Raw genomic sequence first — 25,438 nt, 5'->3', positions numbered from 1 at the left:
GGGACACTCCATGGTTAATAATCTGGGGGGATTCGGGCAACCTGGGAAAACCATGCCTAATTTAGACTCCCCAAACCGCCCAGCCACCAAGACCTGCCGCACAGTGCCCTCAAGCCCTAGGGAGGTGGCACCATGATGCGATACGGGGACACACGTGGTCAAAGCCAGATCACGTGGTTACAGTTGGCCACTCGCTGAGTCACTGTTCCCCAAGGGCAGGGCGCCATGTCCATTCCTGTGTCTCACGGCATCACACATCCTTCAAGGACGGCTACATTTCCCTTGTTGCCACGTGGGAGGTCAGCTGGGTCCCCTGGAGCAGCGCTCAGATGGCCAGCTCTGGGCCAGAGCGCTTCACCCACCTGCTACAGACCACACATTTGCAGCCCTCAAAACTCCTATGTCCACAGTCTGACCCCCCCGTGGAATGGGGTGAGGAGGTGGATCCCGTGTTGGGATGACTGCCCTTTGAACTAGAGACAGGAGGGCTTGCTTCCCTTCTCTCTGTCCCCTGCCAGGTGAGGACCCAGCAAGAGGACAGCCACCTGCAAACCCTCACCAGACACACGACAGCTGGACCCTTGACCCTGGGCTTCCCAGCCTCCAGGACCGTCAGAAACAAGGTGTTTGCTGGTTAAGCCCCCTGGTCCGTGGCATTCTTGCTGCAGGGGCTTGAGCAGACCAGGACGCCACCAACGCCCCGAGTCAGCGAGAGACGGAGTGCCCGCGGGGAAGAAGGCGGCACTGCACCCCCGGCTGGCTCAGCTGGGTGAGGCGTCAGTCCAGGACTCACAGCCCACGCGGTGTCGTCAGGACAACGGGAGGGGAAGCTCTAAACGGAGGGTGCTGGGCAGGGGCAAGGAGACCAGACGAAGGGAGAAGACGGGGTGCCGTCAGGGAGGTTTCTGGGCGTTCACTGCTGTGCATGCGCTGAGCACCGGAGCCGGGGCGTGTGGGGCATGCGAGACAAGCAGCCCGCAGGTTAACGCCGGACGGAGGCCGGCAGAGGGCCAGGGGATGTGCGTGGCCGGGCGGCAGGATGGCACACTGGTCACCCGCTATGTGTGGACACCCAGGGCCTGGGGGCCCCCTGGAAACTGGGTCTCAGTGAGTGCGAGGTGCCGCAAATGAGCACGGACAGGGGCCCAGACCCAGCGGTCCCGGGGGGCTCACCCCGGAGTGAAGAGTCTAGCTGCCGCCTCACGGGGCCAGGCCTTGGGAAGAACGAAGAAGGTGCCCTTGGACTGCCCCACCTTCCACCCCACCCCCCCACCCTCGCCACACACACCCTGCACTCAAGACTCACGGAAAGTTCATGAAACACCTTCATGAAGGTGATACGTTTTACCCTTCTTCATGCCAGCTCCTGGCTGCTTCCCCTAACTCCCACCCTACTCCTGCCATTTCGTCTTCCTCCATCTGCGTTCCTCCCGGATCCCACGGTTTCCCTACAGGCCTCGGCTGCCCTCCTGCCCCGCCCTCGGTTTTCCCCAGATCCTTCCCTCCATCCCTCGCTCCTGCTCCCCGGGCAGCCCCCGGGACACCTCTGGTGCCCACCAACGCTCGGCCTCTCCCCGTAGACGCAGAAGCACGCAGGAACATGACACACCCCCTCGGCCCAGCTCTCTCCCCGAGGCCCCTCCGCCCCGGGTTTGTCCCTCTCGACTCAGCTTCCGCCTTTAGCAGTGCAGGTGCTCACGAGCCACGGGCCTCCTCCCGAACGCCAGCCCGTGCGGTAAGGTGTGCGTGTGCGTGGGACTGGACGCTCTGCCCCCTGCAGCTCACACAGGCCCAGCCACACCGCCCCCGGGCAGAGATCCCTGAAACTCTAACAAAGCCCCCACAAACCCTTCCCATTCTTGAAGTGCAATTCTTTCCATAAAAATGCCTTCCTTGAAAAGGGAAAAAAATAAATGTGAACACACCCCCTGTTTACACAACAAACCAATTAAGGAAATCACGTATCCTTCCGTAGATACGACATCCTCTCCGAAGCCATCTAGGAAACAAAGTGGTTTTCTCGTTGAATATATTCCTTGATGAATGTATTCATCCATCATTTGACAAATAGATTTTACGTTCAATTTTAAACTGCGAATTACTCTCTAACTGTAAAATATACAAAATAGTAAAAATGCTTGCACGCAAGGCACTGGAATCTCTTTTCTGTTCTTTGCTGCTACAGACCCAAGGGGCTTTGTCCTCAACGGCCCAACCTCTGCCTGGGACCCAGTACTCGAAGACGGCGGTGGGCGGGCTCCTGGAGGAGAGACTCCCCTGGAAAGCCCGGCCTGCAGAGGCCTCTGGGGATCACAGGACTCACCCTCTGGTTATGGAAGAGCAGGGCTCCCAGAGCCCACGGGATCGTCATTCAGTGTGTCCCAGAGGCTCCGGCCCCCTCGGTCTGGAGCATCTGTGCTAGAGTCCGCACGCTTCCTGGGAGGGCCCGGGAGTGGCTATTTTAGGCCTCAGAGGCCACAGGGCCTCCGTGGCAACTACTCATTCACAGGGCTCTTGTACAGAAGCACCCACAGATGCTGTGTATATGAGTGGGTTTGGCTGTGTACCAGTTTATGAACATCGAAATTGGAATCATATAATTTTCACATCACGAGTTATCATTCCTTTATGCCCTCCCCCCACCCCCAATCATTTAAAAAATGTGAAACTATTTCTTAGCTTGCGGGACACAGAAAAAGAGGAGGTGGGCCAGATGTGGCCGATCAGACACAATTTGCCAACCTCTGGCCTCAGCCAGTAAGCCCGGGTGTCTGGCCCAAGAAGACCCCAGGGGGCTGAGCTCAGTGCAGCGACCACGGCTGGACAAGGCACGGCCCTCCCACGGGGCCGAGCTGCAAGCGAGCGGCAGGTGTAGTAGGACTATGTCACCCCAGCCCAAGCCCTGCAGGAGCAGAGCTGTGGGGGAAACCCACCCTGCATTTTCACCTATTGAGGAAAAAACCCATTCTTGGTGGCTGAGCTCCCAGGAGAGCGTGGCCTGGTTCTGCACCGAGCCAGACCCTCCCCGGGTTTGTGGTCCGTCCCCTGGGCCAGCTGAAGAGGCCACCGAGGCTGCCGTGCCAGAGCCTGTCCAGGAGGCAGAGGCCCCGGGCGCAGATCCCACAGCGGCTGGTCCTTTCGGAGAGCTGCCCCCACGGCTGGGCCTCCAGCCAGGCACCGTGCCCCCGAGGGCCACCCAAGCACGCCCAGCACAGGGGGAGAGACGGCCCCGCGGCCAGGTGATCTCGGAGGGAGCCCCGGAGATGGCAAAGCCTGCCCCGGGCACCAAGGCAGGGACGGCTGGCCAGTGGGAGTGACCGGCTGCTGCGCGGACGGGAGCAGAGGCAAATGCCCGAAGGCTGTGTGGACCCACAGAAGGAAGAGAAGGGGCACGGCGAGGAGGCTGGACAGGAGGCACAGACGGGCCCTGCGACAAGACCTGGGAGTCTGCTCGCCAGGAGCCCCCCACCCCCAGAGAAGCACAGAGGGCAGACATAGGAGGAACCAATACTGGGCTGGGGCGGGGGGCTGGCCGCCCCATGTGTCCCCACCACACCCCAGTACACACTGTCCCCGGGCTCTGGGGGGAGGCTCAGGTCATCTGGCGTCACAGGCCAGGGCGGGCTCAGGGGCAGGGACCCAAACGGCGGCTCACAGCTGCTGGGGAAAGAGCACGGGGCTCCCTGTGGGAAGAGGGCAGCCTGCCCCTGGTGCTGGCCCCGCGGGGACCAGACCCGGGCCCAAGCCAGGCCACGAATACTGCACCCGGCCCGCCTCCGTCCCGGCGTTCCCAGCCCCCACCTGCGCGGAGCAGAGCCCGAGCCTCCGAAGACGACCGCGCAGAGAAGACAGAAGGCCTGCTCATCACAACGCCTGAGGTCGGGGGGCTGGCACGGACAACCTGGGGTGTGGGGTTTCGGTGGCAGGATACTGGTTTGTTTTTCTACAGAAAGATCCCCGTGTTGGTTCCCTCGACGGATGCCCTGCCCCGTGGGAGGATGAGGAGAATGGATTCTGGGGAAGGGCATGAAGCTGGTGGGCAAAGCCCCGGGACGGTCTGGGGAGGGAGGCTGTGTGAGTCATCAGCGTGCACACACCGCCCAGAACAGGGCTCAGCAGGCGGGTGTAGACGGGTAATGGGGGAGCCGAGGAGGGAAGAGGCACAGTCCCTCCTTGCTCGTAGTGGCCACCGTGGGCCTGGGCAGGCTGCCTGGCTGCCTCCTCTCGGGCTGGGCATGGGGGGTGGGGGCTTCTGGCCCTCCGTTCCCACATTCCCAACTCTGGTCATTTCTCTGAGTCACCAGAGCAAAAGAGCAGAGAAAAGCGTTAAGGTCACAGCCAATACCCTCAAAGGACCAAGCGGATCCCAGCCCTTAAGAGACATAAGGAAAGAGGATAAGACACCAGGACACAGAGGCTGAAGCTACTAACATAGCAGACTGAGGCTGGTCCGCCCGCACTTGCAGTCCCTCTGGGCTCCGTCTCCCCTGGGGCTGTCGTCCTTGCAGACTGGCTCTGGGATATCCCGAGAGGGAACCAACCCAGGAGAGGAAGGGCCCTCCCTCGGCAGCTCTGCTACGGACTGGACAGTCCATTTGAATCAGACACACGACTCACGGTTGATCTTTGCAGTTTCCCGCAGGGCTGCTCAGACTGGGAGTCCTGGAGAGAGTGGCCAGCCGTGCTGGGGCAGGGGGCAGGTACCGGAGGGGCTGGCTAGGCCTGGGGAGCGGGGAAGCCACAGGGCCCATCCCGCTCACGTCAGCGGGTGCCTGGGAAAGCCATTCACAGTGGTGGCATCGAGGCAGAAGGCCTAGGAAGCCCTATGGTCCCTGGGACGGTGGCTTTGGTCTGGGGGAGGAGCACTGAAGTGCCAACAGAAGGAAAGACCCTGATGATGGCTGGGGCGGCGGAGGCAAGAACAGGACATCGCTCCACAGGTGGCCCTGTGGCTACTTTCTCAGAGGGACGTCCTGTGGGCGTGACTACCAGGGCAGAGGCACCAGGAGAGTAAGGATGTGCTGTTGGGGGTGCAGGGGAACCTCTGCTCCTACACCAGAGGGCGGGTCAGGACCCCGGGGGCGAGGAGCAAGGGTGGGCAGAGGCTCGTCATGAATGTCAACGGAGCCATGTCAGGCCACACGCCCTTTGTTCTGAGCAGGTGCACCAGTCGAGCCAACTTGCCCTGCTTTCTATCCAGAAAGAAACCTAGAAGGCAGGACGTGCACTCCAAGAAGAAGTAATCTCCCAGGGACGTTCACCGTATGAAAGTAAGTCCTACACCTTTTCCAATCCACTTCCTGGCCTGAAGACTGTGACGAATAAATCCTGAGAATTCAGGTCAGTCCACGCGGAAACGTTGTTGTTGGGTGCCTCCGAAGACCCCGCGTGGCCACGAGCCGGGGACATGGAGAGAAAGCTGGACTTGTCTGTAAAGGGATGTTGGCTTGTGATCAACAGTAGTTCTCGGCTTCCTTCCGGATCCTTTGCCTTTCTCTTCCGGAAGAGAACAGAGCTCTCTCCTATTAAATTGAAAACGTCTGCTGTGTACGCGCACGTGTCGGGGGGGGCGGGGACATGAAGCCCACGGGCAGGCTCCTCCTCCGTGGGACACCGGCCCTCCCGGAGGCCCGGTGTTAACACTGATCGATCGAGGGCACTTCAGCCAACAAGATAATTCCTGCATGGTTTCGGCATCGTGTTGAACACGGGACCGCAGCTGGGACACAGGAGAACCTCCCAGCTCACCTGGGAAACCGGGTGAGTCACAATCTGACTCCATCCATCTGTAAATTATGCATCCCACATCCTCATGCCTCATGAGATAATGTCCCAGAAACTGTTAGCGGGTCAGACGGCAATGCGCACAGGAGTACTGACGGTGACACCGCTTGGTGACTTCCCTAGAACACTGTGGGTCTACGTGCACACGTGGCACGGGGCAGACAGCAGAGACGGCGCCCTCATTGTCAGGATGGGCTGGTGGGTGTGGGGGGCCCTAACAGGAGCCCCAGAGAGGACAGCAGGAGGCAGCGCTGGGGGTCAGCAGGCAGGCAGAAGGGAAGCTACATGCAGACCGTGATCCCCCAGAGGTCAGATTCAAGAATAAAGGGAATTGTCAGGAAGGAAGATTCTGAAGAGTGGCAGAGAACTTTCCAAGAGCTGACACTGTCTAAATGTAAAAAAAGTGCCTTGTAAGTTGCATGCGTGTCCAAGAGTGCACCAAGCAAGCCCTGGGTGACTATGAGGCTGTGGCGTTATCAGGGGGACTCCTGACAATGACCCAGATCTTCCTAAGACGCATGACTCCATGACTTCCCACTACTTGGCATCACGTGCTAGAGTTTCAGTTACTCTCAGTCCGTACAGTGAAGCCCAACCCGGTTTCTCCTCCCCAAACCATGTCATGAGCTGACTCCCAGTCGCTCCATCAGCAGAGGCTTGCTTCTCTTCCACTGGAGGCTCAGCACTCCTGGCCGGCCTTCCACGACGGACTTCCGGGCACCTATCTTGTATCGGGTACCATACCAAGCACAGTCCTCAAGCTCAAAATTGAGTGGGACAGTCCAATACAGAATCAGCTTGAGCTGTGAACCAAAAAATAATTTCAAAATGTGTTGTAGAAGACCCGCAGCCGAGGGACACAAAGCACACATGCCCATGTCTTAGCAGAATGAGCCCCCGTGGCTGGGTCCCGACCTCACGGGTCAGCCATCCCTGCAGACTCCCCTCCCTTATGTCGCTTTCTTCTTGCCTTTTCCACTGGGGCTTACGACCTTATGGCCCCCCACGTTGGTCACAACAATAACACCCAACAAAACTAATTTTGTGCTGGTGCTATATATTGAATCGTGTCCCACCCCATTCTAATTCATAGGTCGAGGCCCTAATTCCCTAACTCCTAACATGACACCACGTGGAGGTGGGGCCCCCGGGGGGTGACTAGGTCTAGATGAGGTCTTGAGGGTAAGGCCTCCTGCTGGGATTAGTGTCCTTACAAGAAGAGGCAACAACAGGGAGCCTGTCCCCTCTCCCCACCTGTGTGGACACAGCTCGAAGGTGGCCGTCGCACGCCAAGAGGGGGGCTCTCCTCAGGCACCGGATCAGCCTGCCCTCGATCTTGCACTGCCCAGACTCCAAACTGAGAAAACGAACGTCCGTCACTGAAGCCATCTGGTCTAGAGCACTTTGTCATGGCGGCCCGGGTTGACTAACACCATTGGTCAATGGCACCTGGTCAAAAGGAATGGTTCCCGTGTGGGAATGTGTTCCCATGTGTTCCTCTCAACGAGATAATTTAACCTGGTCCAGAGCAGGGAGGCGCTCTTTCCTCTTCACAGACCCCAAGGGAAAACAGCCATGCGACTGGTGACCACGACCCTGCGTCAACCGCGCCCTCCCTTCCCTTCACCCTGTCCGCTCCCACAGAGTGGCCTTGGGGAAAGGGGCCATTGAGAAGTTGGGCTCTGCTGGGATGGACAGAAGGTCAAGAAAGACTGAACTCCGGTGGCACCTGAGGCTGCCTTCCAGCCTACGAAGATGACACCCTAAAGCCGACTCCACTCCTCCGGCTACCTCAGAATAGAAAGTGCGGGGACGGCCGGACCGAGGTGTGGCTGCTCCCAGTGACCCACAGCTACGTAAAGAAGCAGCAGAGACCTCAACCATCTCCTTCCTGGCCACAGGACAGCCAGCAGCACACGTGCACATGTCCACCTCTCCTGTATCCGAGCACGGACATGCGGCACTCTCTTCTCCGCTAAGTGTCTCGTTCTGAGAACTACTTAACTCACTTGAGCCTCGTGGGTACACCTGGGGACCTGAAATCGGGCCCACGACCCCGCAGGGCATCCCATAGAAATGCCACTGAAATGCCCATCTTCACTGAGGCAGGAGGGAAAGAAACATGCCCATCAGGAGTCACGTGCACAGGGTCACTTAGGGGCCACGGGAACAGAAGCCCGCCAGCCCTGAGCAAGTCAAGGGCTCCCGGGACGTCTCCTGTCGGGAGCTCTTCGGAGTCTCGTTGAGTCCCTGCGTTCCTTGGTCCTGTCTCTGCTGTGGTCTGTTTTCACTACACTTGGTTAGGTTTGCATTTCTTCTGATTTATCTTGCTTGGAATCCACCGTAGGTCCTGACTCTGAGGTGCAGCGTCACTCGTTCATTCTGGAAAATGACCGGCTTCCTCTCCTGAAGGCCGGCCTCCCTGGCCCCCCTGCTGTCTCTGACCGGAGCCCCACGGTGCACATGGAAGCAGGAGACCTCGCCTCTGTCTCATGGCAACACGCCCGTGTGCCCTAACTCTGTCTCTGTGCTAAATGCCCTGCAATTTCTTCCGTTCCACTTTCTAATTCATTAATTCTCCACTCATCTGTGTTTAGTAGCTATTAAATCCGTCCACTGATCTCCTAATTTTGTTTATTTCCCAGAAAATGCTATAATTTCCTGACAGCCCACTTGGATTTAACGACAGCTGGCTGCCTTCACGTGGCTCCTGAGCACCCGGGGAAGGAGTATCTCATGAGGATCCATGATCGACTCAACATCTGAGGCCCCCCCTTCCAGTTCCCCTGAGCTAGGGAAGGCCCAGAGGGTCGTAAACGACCCCAGGGAAAAGGTGCATCTTGCCCAGGAGAAATGAGATGGGAGATTCTAACAGCCAAGCTGGAAGGGAGGAAGCAGATTTAATTTGATGAGAAAAAATAATGCAGCAAGATGGGGCTTGCACTCAAGTATCATGAGAAATTCATATCAGCTCTAGAGCATCATTTTGTGTGTTAAGGTTCAAAATCAGTAAATTATAGGCCAAAAATGACCTTCTCTGTACCATCAGATGTTTTGACATCAATTCCCTTTCTACTGACTTTAAAATTGTGACCATTTGTCACAGAGACCTTTGTCTCTGCATGAGCCCAACAGACCATGGCCAATCCTTTTATTTTCAAACCTTTCAGTCACTGTTTTTAAGTTGTAAATAGTAGGATATGATGGTACAGTTTGAGAGCTGTTGTTCTACTCAATTAGAGAATCTTTTTATTTTAAAAGAAAAAAATTAACCTACATGCTTCTTCGAAAAGCCACCATTTTCCAGCTGAAGATGACGCACTGAACTCCTATCCCATCTCCCTCCCCATCCCGACACCCCGTCGTCGATGACAGTGGGGACAGCCCAATCCCCGAGGCCAACAAACTGGCATTTTCTCTGGGGAAAGAAACGAGAGGTCTATTTTCTAAAGAAATTTACATCTCCCCAAAGCGGTCAAGGAGCTGGGGCGTGGGAGAAGAGCTGGAGGACCGTCCCAAGAAGTCAACATCCAACTAACAGAATTTCTAGAGAGAGAGGAAAGAGAGAGAAAGAATTTACCTTTTTTAAAAAAGTATTCAGCCCTGAAAGTCAGAGAGTCTAGGTTGAATACTCAGGACAGTAAATGAAATGAATCCCCACACCAAGGACCAACCCTTCATTTTACGGATGAGAAAAAACCCAAGGAGAAAAAGCAGGGTGCCTGAGAGCACAGAGGAGGCAGCGGCGGGACAGGGACACGGCTCTCCCCCCACTCAGCCCCATCCGTCACCTCCCCCAGGACAGCCCGCTCATTCACCCACCGCCTTTCTGCCGGAGCCACCCGGGACAGCCAGGGTGCCAGTGGAAAGAGGGTGCGCTGGGCACGAGAGCAGCTTCGCCACTCACCAGCTGTGAATGGGGCTGCTGAGCCCCGACCACCAGGAAGAGCCAAGGAGTCCAGAACCAGGTGGGTGGGTCAGCAGTGTGCCCGGTACTGGTTTAGCTGCCCCTGGGCACCGCAGGGTGGTCCAGGAACCAGGAGCACCGGCAGCACCTGGGGACCGGTTGAAATGCAGATGTCACCCCCCTCAGTCCCAACCTACTGGCAGAGCGTCTGGGACAGGCAGAGGGGCAGCTGCCCAGGCTGCCCGCGGCGGTGACGCGCACACAAGCGGGAGACACAGCACTGCCTGTGTGACTTCGCCACCTAGTGGGGGACAGGCCTAACGGACCGGCAGCGGCAAGGGAGAGCTTCCACGCCTGCACCTTTAGCCTGATGACCTGGGGCAGAAGCTGCCCTCCAGCAGACCGGACGTACGCGCACGAAGGCACAGACCCTGTCGTCCTTTCTAACACTGCGTGTTCCCAGCACCTAAGCCCCGTGACTGAGACTGGGCAGACAGGTGACAGAGCCGCTGACCGGATGAAGACAAAAAAGGCACATGTCCTAATTTCTCCTTTGCCCACAAAGTGTACAAACGCGATTGTCCTGGGACTCAGCGTGAGCCCCAGTGGGGCCAGTTAAACAGGTGGAAGGAGATGGGGGCACTGAGCCACCGTCTACAGAGGCAAATTCCAGGCACAGAGTCTGGGCACCCTCTTGAGTGACCAGGCCCCACCCTGGTGTGTCTGGAGCATGGGAGGGGCTGGGAGGGACAATGTGCTTGGGTGATGGCCCCCCTCCCAGGGCCCGTGCCCCCAGTGACAAGACGAGGAGGAGGGGCTGCGTGCACACAGGAGCCCCCCACAGCCCCACAGTGCCAAGGGAGGGGGAGCTTCCTGTTTCATAAGAGCCCCCTTCTTCCGTAAGCACACCGGCTTATGTGCTCCCCAAGTTCTTCCTGCTTTTCCCTGCAGAGCCCTTGTCACACTCCACATCACCGTGGCGCCGAGAGAAGCACTAACAGTGAGAAACGGCACCGCCCCAAACACCGTGACATACAACCCTCTAGTCCTTCCCACAGACCAACGAGGCACCCCATTTCACATGTCGGGAGCGGCAGCGCCATGAGCCGCGGGCCGGGTTCCCCAGGCCTGCTTCCAGCACAAGGGGGTATCTTGCTCACCTCCGAACCTGAGGCACACAGAACAGACCCCACTGCACCCAATAAAGGAGTCACCCCATTTTACAGATGGGTAAACAGAGGCCGTCGTCTGCACTGCCTCCTAGCAGACGGCGTTCACATCACCCCCCACGCACAGAGCAGACAGGTCTGAGTTCTTACACACCTGCCCAGCGAGGTGGCCACCAGTAACTACTGGGGTGGTCCCAACATCTCCGCCCTGATTAGCTCTTGGGTCTCTGTCGAGAGAGGAGGTGTTGGGGGGGGCATGGTGAAAAAGGGGGGGGGGAGGAGGAAGAGGGAGAAGGAGAAGGGTGAGGGAGGGATTCTCAGACTTTGGAAAGTTTCTGCAGGCAAATTCCACCCCAAATTACTCCGGTTTTTAAGTCACCAGGTCTTTCTTTACAAAGTCACAGTAAAATACCAACTTGTTTTTAAGTGGAACATAGAAGGAGCAAATTAATTTCCTGAACATCAATGAAAATACACATGGAAGCCTGGATATGCCCCAGCAACAGAGAACAGGACAAATCACATGCTAATTACCGTCTGAAAGAAGATCTGGTTAATTGCGTGTGTTTCAGGCATTCCACATGAGCAACTTACCTAAAAAGCTTTTCAATTTGTATGTCGGGAAAGTTGGTAATTAAACACTTCAAATCCCTACTGACTTTATCAGAGACAGGGTAATCCTTACACAGTTAGCTTATAATTATTTTTATTTGTCAAATGAAGTCGATATTTAGTTTAGGAAAGTATTTTAAAACTCCCCTGGGACCTGTCCTCCCCGAGGAACCGCCCAGGAATGGTGTGCAGAACCCAAAGACGAGGCTTAGCAAGGGTGCAAGGAGGGGCGTCTGAAACTGCTCACCCCCTCCTCAGCCTTGTCTGCCCGAGACCCTGATTCATCCACTCAGAGACCCCTTTTTGACAGTGACAACTGCTAAAAGCAGTCTTGAGACACAATGTCATTTTGGTGGCGTTTTTGATAAAAAAAAATTTAAAAAGCACAACCCCCATGTAACCCTGAGGCGACATCACACAAAACCAAATGAAGAGACATTTTAGAAAACGACTGACCTGTGCTTGGCCACAATGTGAAGGCCACCAAAGAAGAACAAAACACAGAACAAGACCAAAAAAAGCCTCTGAGCAATTATTCCAGAATTGAGGGGGAGTAAAAAGGGCATCACATCGATGGACCGAGGGTATGATGGTAAGTGAAATAAGTCCGACAGAGACAGACAAATGCCGTACGATCTCACTGTGTGGAATATAAGAAATAAAACAAATGAATAAACAACAACAACAACAACAACAAAAACCAGACTCTTAAATACGGAGAACAAACTGGTGGTTGGGGGCAGGGGATGATGTGAACCAAAGGGGGATGAAGAGGTACAAACATCCAGTTATAAAATAAGTCACAGAGATGCGAAGTACAGCACAGGGAAAATGGCCAATAACACCGTAATGACTGTGGTGACCCCTCTTACAGAGATGAATGTGAGTCACGTACGGACCCGTTGAAGGCTATAGTGTGTGCGCCAGACACTAATGTAACGCTGCGTGTTAATTATACTTCAGTCAAAAAACGATACTAAAAAGAGAGACACCACAACTAAATACAATTTGTAATCCTGGATTAAACCTAGGGCCAGGAAAACAATGTTTCTGACTCTGAAGAACACTCCGTTGAAAATATGAATAAGGTCTGTGGATTAGATATTACTGTCATATTAATGCTAATTTCCTGATTCGGGTCACAAACTGTTGTCATGTGAGAGAATGTCCTTATTCCTAGCGATGGGGGATCGATCGCCGAGCGCCACGGTCAAGGAAGAATTCTTGAGACATCTTCGGTGCAAAAAGGGTGCTTTTATTAAAGCACAGGGATGGGACCCAAGGGCAGGGCAAGCTGCCCTGGGATTGTGAGGCGTGACTCATTCTATACTTTCAGGTTTGGGGAGGGAGGGGGCAGGTAGAGATAATGTAAGTTTCTAAGGAATTTCTGTATGCTGAAAGCAGGGTCTACAGGACCTTGGAGGTCTGGCTATTGTCAAGATAAAGTTGCTTTTGGTCTCTCCAAGCACATGAAGGCAGCTGGGCGTTCCCTGAGGAACGTCACGCTCTGCAGGTCTCAGGTGATGGCATAACTCTTCACTGGTTTGTCATCTGGGAGACAGGGAGACCGATTTGGTCATTCACTCAGTAAATACGTATTAAGCACCAATTATGTGCCATGCCTCGTGCAAGGTACCGGGGACACTGCGGTTTAAAAAAACAAAAAAGTCCCAACTGGAAAGGAAATGAAAACTCAGAGGTTTCTGGCAAATCCCCACGTCACCTGGGTGTCTTGAGCTCAGCATGTCCCAGAGCAAACGTGCGCCCCCCCCCCCCCCCCCCCCCACCCCCCCCCCCCAAAATTCCCAGACCTCATCCATGTCCGCTGCCTTGGAACATGGCGCCCTAACCCACACAGGGCCCGATTCAGAAACCCGGATGCTCCTGCCCCCCGCATCAGCTACGTCCGGCCCATCACCTGGCTCAACTGGTTTCACCGCTTACATACCCCCGTCTCTCCCCATGTCCACGGCCCCCACCTGGACTGCCCACGCGGCCTTGCAGCAGGTATCCTTCACCGGGCTGGCGGACCCAGCAGCGGGAGAGATCTTTCCAGAACCCTCCTCCAGTCACATCACACCCTGCTCACAACACTTCGGAAGCTGCCTGTTGCAACTGGAAACAAAGACTCCTTTCTTTCCTATTACTTATTTTACTGACAGCCTCATGCATGTGATTATTTCATAAAGGGCTGACTCTCCAACCACACAGTGAGCTCTGTGAAAGCGGAAACCACGCCTGGCTTGCACACCACTGTGAGCACACAGTTGGCATTCAAATTAATATTTGTTTAATTAGGTGGATAAGCAATTAAAATAATTAGTGTTTGGCTCTGGCCAGCGAATGGAGATTCACTGCGGCCGAGGACCTGGGTTGGCAGAGTCTCGGGGACACCCGGACAGACACGCCGGGCAGGCAGCTGGAGGCTGACGTTAGGGAAAGACCCAGGCTCCTGTCCTATGCGGAGCTGTATGCCCCAAGCCCACCCCTTCGGCATCCTCCCTCTGCCCATCAGAGGAGCCGGTGGGGGTCCACGTGCCCTCTGCCCCCCAGCGTGCTGACGGTCACTTGCCTAAGACTGTCCCAACAGTGCCTGTTCTAGAGGCCGTTCTAGAGGCCGCTGGGCACGCATGCAGCCAACCTGTTTTGCTCAGCGTCCTTCTATCTCCCAGCACAGGGCACAGCACCCTTTGTGCGGGGAGGCGGGGGTGCTCAGGGAAGGCTGCCTGAGCAGAACTGGAAGTCTTCTGGTGTGAAATGCTTTCAAAAGGAGAGAACACAGCTGTGATCCTTGATCACATTCATTCATTTTATTCTTTGGGGGACTTGGAATCCATCAAGCATATCAAATTACGGCAAATGATTCCAGACTACGCCGCATTGCAAACTGCTGATGGGATAGAAACATCAATGCTGTTCTAAAAATAATAAAAAAAAATTCTCGCAGTTCCGTTATTTCACATTTAAATTAACTTCCTTCACGGGTATCATGATTATCTGAGGGGGATCATCTTGTTGTTACAGCCACCGGGTTTTCTTACACTGGGTGGCGGTCGTGAGGGCCGGCCCCTTACCTCTCTGCCCACACGCCCCACGGACCTTCTGGGCTCCGTCCAGCTGCCACGGCCCAGGGGTGACAAACAGCCCCGTCCCCGCGGGCCAGGGCTTCTTGTTGAGTGGGGGGGCTGTCCCACGACTGCAGGTTTGGCAGCATCCCAGGCCCCCACCTCCCTGATGCCACCCCCACCCCGCCGGCCCACCCACCCCAGAGTTGTGCAACCAGGAAGCCCTGCAGACGTCGCCAATGACCATCCCCCCCCACCCAGTTACACGCCGTGTGGACACACCTCTGTCCCCCCAGTGCCAGACTTCCCAGGGGCTCTGCCACACAGCTCCGTCACAGGTCCCTCCAAGATAAGAAAGAGAATATCACGTGCATATAGCCATGAATTTAAAACAATGGGGGCATAAACTAACTTCAGGCCTTGTGGTGCCTCGAAGTCTGGGGATCGGCTCATTAGCTGATGTTGTAAAGGGCAGCCACGCCGCTCTTCTGGCCTCCCTTCAGTCACTTACCAACTTCAGTGGCTTTTTCCTTAATCGGTTTGAGGCCAGTTTGGTGGGCCGGGCAAAAAATGTGCAGGAAGAGGCCCCACGCAACGGGCTACGGGCTTCTGGTGCCACAGAGGGTCACTGCAGGGCCCCGGGGCGTGTCTGGTGCACAGACGACCCTACTCTCCAGCTCCTCGCTCGGCAGCAAGGCCTTGGCCCATCTGCTCTCGGGAGGCCCGGGATCCACGCCTGGGATCCACCCACGGAGCTGGGTTTCCACACAACTCCCCTTGGTGCTCTCCTGGGGGTGCTCCCCAGCTGTCCTACACCAAGCCTTTCTTGCATCACCTGGGACTGGGTAGAGAGATGCCCAGTGCAGGAGTCACCAAATCAAACACACACCTACCCTCAGTCACTAAAACCTCCTGACCCTGCCTTTGAAAGCGGGCATAACTGCCACCAACTGTCCAAGCCACGGACGCAGGCAAAGGGACAACAGCCCCCCACCCTGCCCCAAGCTCGCTCAGCCCCGGGCACCGGGCACCGGGCAACCAGGTGGTCTGGTTGGAAAGGTGTCCTTCAGTCCAGGGGCATGTGTGGACGAAGGTTCCCAGGACAGTCGCCGGCCCCTTCCACGTGGAGAAGGCCACGTGGGAGAGGTGACATGGCAAGGGGCCCACGTCCTGCTCGCCACTTACACGGCGGGGACCCCAGGCAGGTGTCGGACCCAGGCCGAGCCCCTGGTTTTACCTCTGGGGAAACCAGTAGGAAATAAAAACATATAAACCCATCTGACGGTTCAATTCTCCTTGCAGGAGGTGAACGTACGGGAAACAAGGAATCGTGTCATGACACGTTTGTCTATGGGGACGGCCATGACCATGCTGTGTGGAATCCTGATGAATGGAAGAGGGCACCAAGCTCGCCTCAACCAAAGAGACTGAGTGAGCAGACGAGGGCAGGGTGCTAAAACCCAAGACTGCAGCATCCCTGCCACGAGCGAAGGGAGGCCAGAACGACTCTGTACGTGCGTCTAGTATTTCGGGGGAACGTGTGACGTCTGTCATAACACATTCAAAACATTCGCAGGGGGTGACGGAACTGCCTTCCTGCTTTCGTACACTACCCGACTTTTTGTTTGTTTGTTTGTTTACAATCAACATGTATCTTTATTGTTACACTCGGGGGAGGGGAAGGTAATGAGGACGGCAGCCGGGGACCCATCAGCAGGGGCAGGGGACCCTGGGGCTCTGCGTGGCCACTCTCCCAGCACAACCATGCCCCCTGCTTCTGTACCATGTACGAAAGCGGGAGCCACCTGCTTGTGCACATTTTTGCTTGTTTGTGGATTTGCCTGGAAAATGGTCAAACTGGTGCCGTCTGGAAAACAAGAGGTTCCTTATCTGCAAAGGGCTCAGCCTCCAGCTGCTGCGACTGCCAGCAGCATCCGGTCAGAGGGCGGTGGGTGCGTCCTTTGAACAGAAAGGATGCTGCCACCCCCTCGGGGCACTGAATCTAAAGCCAGTCTGGAGTCCACCTTATCTGCAGCTGCCGGTAACTAGACGAGCCACGTCCACGGTTCCGCACACAGAAAAGAAGGCAGGGAGCAGATGACCCCTTCCAGGAGGACCTTAGGGGGACTCTAATAAGGGACCTGGTGGGGACAGGCCTTCCGCTACTATCAGCAGGTCACCAGGTTACGACCAGTCTGACCTAAGATGTGTGCGTCTCCAAGGTTCCTTAATAATGAGATAAAGTCTGGAGAAACTGGTTTGGGTAGGAACTACCCTGATAGGATTTACAGATCAAAATCAGTTCCCACAAATAAAGACCAGAATCTAAATTAGACAGCTCTGGCCTACTGTTTCAGAAACCTGCAAATACACTGTCCATGGCCTTGCTTTCTTGTCTTAAGACAAGCATGTATAGGCAGCCGCATACAAAGTTATAACACAATTCCCTGGCATCCATGCCCCCATGCCCCCAGGCATCCATGCATCCAAGCATCCATGCCCGCAGGCATCCATGCATCCAAGCATCCATGCCCGCAGGCATCCATGCATCCAAGCATCCATGCCCGCAGGCATCCATGCATCCATGCATCCAAGCATCCACGCACCCAGGCACCCACGCATCCACCTTACCAGATGCCCACTGCATAGGACACAACATGACAGGCGCTGGGGCTGCACAATGAGAAAGGCATTCCCTGCCCTCGTGGGGCTTCCAGGCCAGCAAAAGACCCAGGCATCAACCAATGACTACATGATCTACCATTTCATTCCTGGTGACAGGAAGTGTTCCAAATGCAAAGTAGACCCACAGGGCCCTGGCAGAGCGCAGTGCAGGCACGCTTCATCTGGATCGAGGCATCAGGAGAGGTCCCCCCCATCCCCCCACCACCTCAGCTGAGTAAGAATCCAAGCTGAGACCAGGAGAAACAGGCGTTGGACAGGGAAACACTTCGCTGTGGGCGGTGGGTGGGCATGGGGCAGGAGAGACAGGTGAACTTGGTGTCAGCAAAAGCCCTCGAATGCAGGGGCTGGGCCAGAAGCGGGAGAGAGTTGGTATTCACCCCACAGGAAGTTCTGTGTGGTGTCTGCGTCCACCAGCCTGCCCCGCACAATGACCTCTCCCTCCAGCCTCTGTCTGAAAGCCCTATCCGTCCCCACACAGCTATCCATCGCCGGACCATGCCAGTGCACGCTCCTGCCGTTACAGCCCCGCACTAACATGACCTGAGCACAGGAGGAAGAGATGCAGAAAGGATGTGCCTAGGCAGGTGAGTGTCAGCACAGACCCACAATAAAGCAGTAAGTGGGGGCGCTGCCTGGCGACTCAGGTGCTTTAGCCCAACTGTTCAGCCCTCTGGGATCTCATCTTCCCCAAGGAAAACGCTCAGAGGAGCTGGAGAAAGGCTAGCTGATGTCCCTCCCCATGTACTCACTTCTGCAGCCCAGGTCCCTGGGGCCAGGTGGCCAGTGCCAGCCCCATGTCCCGGGGGCACCCCAACCCAAGTGTCGAATGCGGAAGCCTCAAGCACGCCTCCGGACCATGTGCCTCCCAGCTTCCGGTCACCTCCCGGTCACCTCCCACCACCCGGGCGTCAGCTCGGACGGCGCGGGCCCTCCTCCACTCCTCCTCCTCCCTCTCACGCTCTCCCACCCCTTGCCACACAGTCTTGACAGTTCGGCCCAAAATGAAGGAGTTGCTGCAGGTGGCCACGCAGGAGGGGCCCGGCCCCACTGCACGAGGGACAAGGACGTGCCTGGTGCCCCTGGCGCTGTTGGGCGTGGAGTCCTGGCCCCAAAGTCCATCTCACCTCCCCCTACTTCCCTCCATCTCCCCTGCCGGCCAGCTGGGGTCGTGCCCCTCCCCCTGCCTTCCAATCTGCTTCCCACACAGCAGATGGAACAGCACGGTGAGGTGCACAGCGGAGCATGTCTCTCCCCAGCTCAAGACCCCGTGGCGGCCTTCTACTGCACTGAGAATAGAGTCCGAAGCCCTAACTCAAGCTCCACAGCCTTCCCTGAGCCGGCCTCCACCCACGCCTCCAGCACCCCACCCCACTTCATCCTCGCTCATGGGCCTCAGGCCACTCCGACCTGTTCTGGTTCCTCAAAGCACACCGGCCCTTCCCACCTCAGGGCCTTTGCAGAGGCTCTTCCCTTTGTCCAGAATGCACCTCCTTGCCCGTGTTTGTCTTCAGTCCTCATATCTCAACTTACAGGTTGCCTCCTCAAGGCAAGAATATAGAAGACAGTCTCTTCAACAAATGGTGTTGGGAGAACTGGACAGCCACGTGCAGAAGAATGAAACGGGACCACTCTTACACCGCGCACAAAACTAAACCCAAAATGGATGAAAGACCTCAATGTGAGACCTGAAGCCATAAAACTCCTAAAAGGAAAAGTAGGCAGTCACCTTGGACATTGGCCATTGCAACATTTTTCTAGCTGATAAGGCATTAATATCTAAAATACATAGAGAACATACACAACTCAACACCAAAAAACAAATAATCTGATTAAAAAACGGGCAGAGGACCTGAATAGACACCTCTCCAAAGAAGACATTCAGATGGCCAACTGACACCTGAGAAGATGCTTAGCATCACTGATCTTTAGGGAAATACAAACCAAAACCACAGTGAGATACCACCTCACACCGGTCAGAATGGCTAAAATCAACAACACCAGAAACAACAGGTGTTGGGAGGATGTGAACAGAGAAACCCTCGTGCACTGTTGGTGGGAACGCAAGCTGGTGCAGCCGCTCTGGAAAACAGTATGGGGGTTCCTCGAAAAAATGAAATATAGAGCTACCCTATGATCCAGTAATTCCACTGCCGGGTATTTACCCAAAGAAAACAAAAGAGAATTCAAAAGAATACATGTAACCCTGTGTTTATTGCAGCATGATTTGTAATAGCCAAGACATGGAAGCAACCCAAGTGTCATCAATAGATGAATGGATAAAGATGTGGTATATACATATATATACAATGGAATATGACTCAGCCATCAAAAAGTATGAAATCTTGCCATTGCAAGGACGTGGATGGGGCTAGAGAGTATTATGTTAGGTGAAGTAAGTCAGACGGAGAAAGACAAATACCATATGATTTCACTTATAGGTGGGAGCTAAAAAACAAAACAATAAACAAACAAAAACTCATAAACACGGAGAACAAACTGATGGTTGCCAGAGGGGAGGGGAGTCAGGGCACGGGCAAAATGGGTGAAGGGGAGCGGGAGGTCCAGGCTTCCAGGTGTGGGATGAGTAAGTCACGGGACAAGGCACAGCACTGAGGATACAATGTATCATAATAGCGCTGTGCGGTGCCAGGTGGTAGCTACACCTGGGACGAGCCCCGCACAATGCATCCTGTCGTGGAATCACTATGTTCTAGGCCTAAAACTAATGTAACGTTGAGTGTCAACTACACTCAACAACAAAAAAAAGACCAAATAAATTTTACAAAGTTAATCCTAACCTGAAGTATAATCTCGTAAAGCATTTCACTACGTCTTCCATGTCTGTTCTGTTTCATTGACATCGATCCTATCTTACAAGTGTATACACATCCGCGTTAGAATGCATCCTGTCTCTGCAGCAAACAGTGAGGGCAGTACCTTGACCATAAAGGACTGCCTTACAGAACCCCTGCTGCATTAACGATCAGGATAGCTATCACCTCAGCCAGGACCCATGGGTCCCCATGTCCACCTTGTCTCATCTATGTCTCGGAATATGGAGCAAGAATGACTTCTGTGTTAAGTAAATATCTGCAATTGCTTGTGAAAGAAAACCAGTAAATATCAGGACACCCCGATGAATAAGTCCAACTCTTAAAAACCATGACTGCCTAGGGACCCTAGGATAAAATGTCCTTTAACTTTTTTGTAGGAACTATCACATCAGGGTGCTTTGATTCTAAATCAGGTGATTGATACCAAGTTCGCTCTCTATGGAGCGATCTATAAAAGAAAGCAATAAAATCAAATGCTAATAAAGAATGTTAAAAAAGGTTTCCCCTCCAAGAGGCAAACCTCAGACCTCCTTCATTTCTTCACCATTAACAATTTTGTAACTAACATATTTGTGGGATTCCTTGCGGCTGTGTGTGTCCATGGGCTGCAAGCAGCTCAGTAGCCGTGGCTGTCCTGGTTCCTCACTGCTGATCACCCAGAACCTAGCTCTCAGTACCGGGCACATAATAGCTGCTCAGTAAATACTGGCTGAGGTATAACAAACCTCATTTTCAGACATCATTCCTTTCATTTGGCAGAAGCCAAAAGGCTACCAATTCATCACTGGGCTCATGGCACATGTCTACAAGGTAAACTTTATAAAGATTTTTTACTGAAAAGCACACCAACACTATAGTTAATTAACTGATTTTAAATAAATTAAAAAAAAGAAGAAGACCATAGGTTTTACATATGGATGGTCCAGCTGCAAAACAGACTTTTTTCTTAATGCACAGTACTTGACTGATTCTAAATGCACATTTTTAAAACATCCCTGAAATGGAGGCACATCATGTAATAAGCAGTATGTCAGAGTTGAAGTGGCAGAGTTTTTCCTCAGGAGTAAATACAACAGCGATGTGTCTTGTAACTGATGGGCTGTGGGTTCCATGAAATGCAGTATGTAAAGAAATCAGGCTTCCGCAGTCCGTTCGGTTGGGCGCTCCTCCGCCCGGGGGGGCAGGGCCGCTGGGCCCTCACAAGCACCACAGGTGTCTCCCCGAGGCTCTGAGTCTACTGCATTCTTGGGTGTCCATCTGGGTGTCCAGATCCCCAGGAGAACTGACAGGACAGCCACTGGAGGGCTCCCCGTGCCTTCACAAGTCTGCCCACATAACCCCAGTCCGGAAGGATCCTACATTCTCCATAGCACAAAATCTCTCTCTTCTAAACGCCCGGTTTCAGAAGCTAGCTCCCCACAAGGCTTTCTCTGCGTTCCCAGCATGATGCACGCACACCTGGCCAGCATGCATTTCGTGCTACCGTTTGTCATGAAGTTAGCCTCCTTATGCTTCCCCTGTTAGCCTCGGAACTCCCTGAGGTCCAAGAGCATCCTTCCTGACCTTCACACTATCCTGAACCCTGAGCAGTGCTTGGTACGTCAAAAGTGTTCAGTGTGTCTGTTGGACTGACCCAAGTGTCTCTCCGTCTACAGCTGTTTGCCCAGAGGACCTTCCCGTACCATACAATCAATTCCAAACTAAAATGCCAAAGATCAGAAACACGGAGCGAAAAGAAGTCTAGTAATTGATTTCAGGAAAAAAGTGGACATTCTAAGTCTCTGAAAACATACCTTTAAATTCCTTTACCACGTGCAAGCAAGCCTTTATTAATTCCTCCGCAAACGCTCCTTGCAGGGAATGTCCTGATGACACCTAATTCCTTTTTTTTTTTAAGATTTTATTTATTTATTTGAGAGAGAGAGAATGAGAGATAGAGAGCACGAGACGGAAGAGGGTCAGAGGGAGAAGCAGACTCCCTGCTGAGCAGGGAGCCCGATGCGGGACTCGATCCCGGGACTCCAAGATCATGACCCGAGCCGAAGGCAGTCGCTTAACCAACTGAGCCACCCAGGTGCCCCTGATGACACCTAATTCCTGATAATCTCTGGTCTGACTGTACCTGAGACCCTCCTGCTTCTGCTACAAAAGATTAAGGTGGCGTGAAGGCATTGGAAGGGCAACCCCTTTGTACCCTGTAACATTTCAGTTACAGATAACCTTCCATGGGCAAAACGAATCCAAACCTTCCCTATGCCATATAAACCAGAAATGCTTAAATATCACCCAAAAAGGAAATGAAACAATGCACACATGCAACAGAAGATTCCAGGACTCCATCCCCTGGTCTAGAGGACAGAGGTCGTCCCCGGCCAGAGAGAACGGGGAAAATCAGCAACCTGTGTAGGGCCTGGAAGTTGGGAGGTGTCAGGCGCCACTGGAGACCCAGACCATTCGGGCAGAAGCCAGGAGAACTGGGGGAGCCCAGCCTTTCTCTCCTCAGAGAGCATGCCTCCCCCAGAGTAGCTTCTAGAATCCGGACCTGAAACCCAAATAGGAGATCTGGAAAGGGCACATCAGAGGTTTAAACGGGGCCCGAACACCCGGAGAATGTGAAGACTCCAGCTCCATCCAGCATCTTGGACCCCAGAGTGCCCTGACCGTGCCTCACAGAGACGACTAACGGCGGAGGGGTCTGCGGTGGGCAGCCAGGACCTGGGAAAACGGAACCAGTGGGCGCGGGTGCAGAGGTGACAGGCTGTGGCCTTTGAACCCTGGGCACGAAGCAGCAGCACAAATCCATCTCAGGGCCTCCTGGTGCCTTTGCCTGTGTTTACCAAGCTCTTACTCTTTGCAAAGCAACAATATCTGGGGAGAGGGGTAAGGCAGGGGTGGTGTTCAGAGAAGCGGATGGGGCTCCCGCCCCGGAACGGTGGGCTCTGGGCAACAGGCTTGGGTGCCTCGCCTCAACTGCCAGTCACATCTTTAGTCTGTCTCTCTTGGGCTCACACCTTTGCTGTATCCCTTCAAAACATACCCTTTCTCCCAAAGAAGGTAGATATTCCCACAGGACAACAACAGCATGCTCCACAGATCTGAGTGTGATCACAGGGGACTGGCTAGGAGGAAAGACTTTGCACTTGAGAAGACCTCTCCGCGCTCAGGATCTCTGGTGTCTCTGCCATCGGAGAGAAGACTGACAGCACTGTCTGTCAAGCAGGCCAGGTGCTTCCAAATGATGGAACAACCCTCACCTGCACCATGTGAGTCCCCCACCGGCCAAGGCGCAGGCGTGCGGGCGCTCCGCACCGCCAAGCCGGGCAGCCGTCCCAGATCTGCTGCAGGAAGCTTGTGGAACAATGCAGGGACAAACCCATTTTCAACGGTGATGGAAGGGAATATGCATGTATATACGCTATGTAAATACCCTCTCTGATTTTATTCCTCTTTCCAATATAAGTCTCTATTGGACTAAACAATCCTCATTTAATCACCTTTGCTTTTTTTTTAACGTCATTAACATTTAAGTCCATCAATCTGCTATTGATTTTTCAGCAGCTGACCAGGTTGAAACTGCAGACACCAGGAGCCAGCCAACTGGAGCAGCTGTGTCCACATGTACCACGTTCCCCACTCAGTGTTCTGGACCACCAGCTCCTGATCTGATCGCCAAGACTCCTTGCGTCTCTTATGGAACCTCCTCCCCTGGAACGCCTCAGACTCCCCACCTCTGTGTCTCCATGGCCTCCCGCTTTACCCCACACCTGAACTGTGCCAACTCCAAGCCCCTCCACCTGCCCAACGGGTGCAGTTCCTCTCTGTTCTGAGCCAGATCTGAGACCTCTCACCACCCTCCCCCCCACCACGGGCCTCATTTGAACCAGCCTCCCTGCCTCCAGGCTTGCTCCTTCCTCTGTTACCTAGATGTGGCTGACAAATCCACCTTGCTGAAGCACCGTGATCATGTGACTTCCTCCTGCGATACCCCTGAGGACTCCTTAATGTGGGAGGGAGAAGAGTCCAGACTCCTTAGTGTCCTTCAAAGCCAAACAAGTCTGTGAAATCCCCCTGCTCCCTCCTATAACCCCCACGCCCCCCCGTACTCACCGAAACCTACCCAGTATAAGTCTGCCACTCAAGCTGTCCCCTCCACCCGCGAGTACCCTCGGCCCCTGGCTCCACACATGCAAACCCTCCAGCCCCACCAAGGTGGGCTGGGTAATGTCTGATCTCCAAAAGCTTTCCCTGGCCACTTTCGATGGAAAAGATCCTTCACTCGTAACTCCTATGACACATTTTTTTTTTCTTTACTAGGCACCCCACCCCACCCCCATCTCTTAACACACGGACCTTTCCCTCCTGGGAATTCCCTGCGGGCTGGCCTCTGCCTGACTGCTGCCTGCATCCTCCTCGGGGACCTAGCCCCAAGGCGGGCCGGCGGCACTCCGTGCCCAGCGCCCAGAACTTGATAGCAGTCAGCTTGGGTGTCCCCCCTTCCCATTCTTGGGCACCCCTCAGGGAGTCCTCCTCCCCAAGGCAGGGCATTCTCCCCACCTAAAACAGAATTTCCCTGCTCCCATTCCCAAACAGGTACATAGGCCCACTTGTAAGCTAGACACGCGTTCCAAATCGGCCTGGGCGCGCACAGTTGTCACGGACCGCACCCTGCGGTCAGGTCCCGCCGCGGAGACAGAAGGCGCGAGTCGGGCAGGGCCGGGATGCTCCAGGCCGCCGCGGTGCTGCAGGCTGGGGGCTCGCGCCCACTCGAGATCAGGGCACAGGGCGGCGGCGCGGGGAGAGGGGGGCGCGCCGTGCGGGCGAAGCCGCGAGTTCCACCCTGGGCCACCCTGTTGAATCCCGGCTCCAAACTTTTCCCGGCGCCCGCGCGGCGCCCTCCCGCCACCCCGACCGCTGCCGGAGATGCGGCGGGGGCCGCGACCCGAAGAGGAAGCCGCGCGGGACGGGGAAGCCAAGGGTGGGTGTTCTCGGAAGCCCAAGGGGTCGCGGGCCCGCCCTCCGGTTGCGGGGGTCGCGAGGCCCGCGTCCGCCGCCCGCGGGGCCGGGCCGGGTGGAAAGAGGGGAGAAGGCGCCGCCGCCGTGCGGGTGCTGATGCTGCGGCGCTCGGGCCCCCGTGCGCGCCTGCCCCCCAGGTGCGCGCGGGGCCCCGGCCGGGCCTGCGGGCGGGCGCGGCCGCTACTCACCCGGAGGGTTGACCGCCGCCGGGGTTGCCATGTTGCCGGGAGGCCGGGAGGCCGGGCGGGGCGGAGGGCGGCGCGGAGCCGGGGCCCGGAGGGCGGGCGGGCCCAGGCGCCGCCGCCGCCGCCACACAAAGGCCGGCGCGGGCGGGCGCTGCCTCCGCTCCCCCCGCCGCCGCCGCCGCCG

General features: G+C 55.3%; 1 protein-coding gene across 6 annotated transcripts in view; it reads right to left on the bottom strand.

The window, feature by feature from the left end:
* ARNT2 (aryl hydrocarbon receptor nuclear translocator 2) overlaps window positions 1-25,438 on the bottom strand; it is a 190,423-nt gene that overhangs the window by 140,390 nt on the left and 24,595 nt on the right. Inside the window, exon 1 of one of the 6 annotated variants that reach the window (XM_073882161.1) lies at window positions 25,258-25,410. The exons of 1 other annotated variant lie outside the window; for it this stretch is intronic. In XM_073882161.1, the coding sequence (XP_073738262.1) occupies window positions 25,258-25,288 (31 nt within the window). In that variant the 5' untranslated portion in view covers window positions 25,289-25,410. Of the gene's footprint in view, window positions 1-13,420; window positions 13,580-25,257; window positions 25,411-25,438 lie in introns of those variants that run through there. 4 more of the 6 variants (XM_025893128.2, XM_073882159.1, XM_073882165.1 and 1 more) reach the window with 4 other exon arrangements.

The sequence above is a fragment of the Callorhinus ursinus genome, unplaced genomic scaffold, assembly GCF_003265705.2.
Source record: "Callorhinus ursinus isolate GAN/ISIS: 27379988/994484 unplaced genomic scaffold, GSC_fseal_2.0 scaffold45, whole genome shotgun sequence".
Lineage (NCBI taxonomy): Eukaryota > Metazoa > Chordata > Mammalia > Carnivora > Otariidae > Callorhinus > Callorhinus ursinus.
The sequence above is the reverse complement of the archived record's forward strand: the minus strand, read 5'-3'. Positions and strand labels throughout refer to the sequence as shown.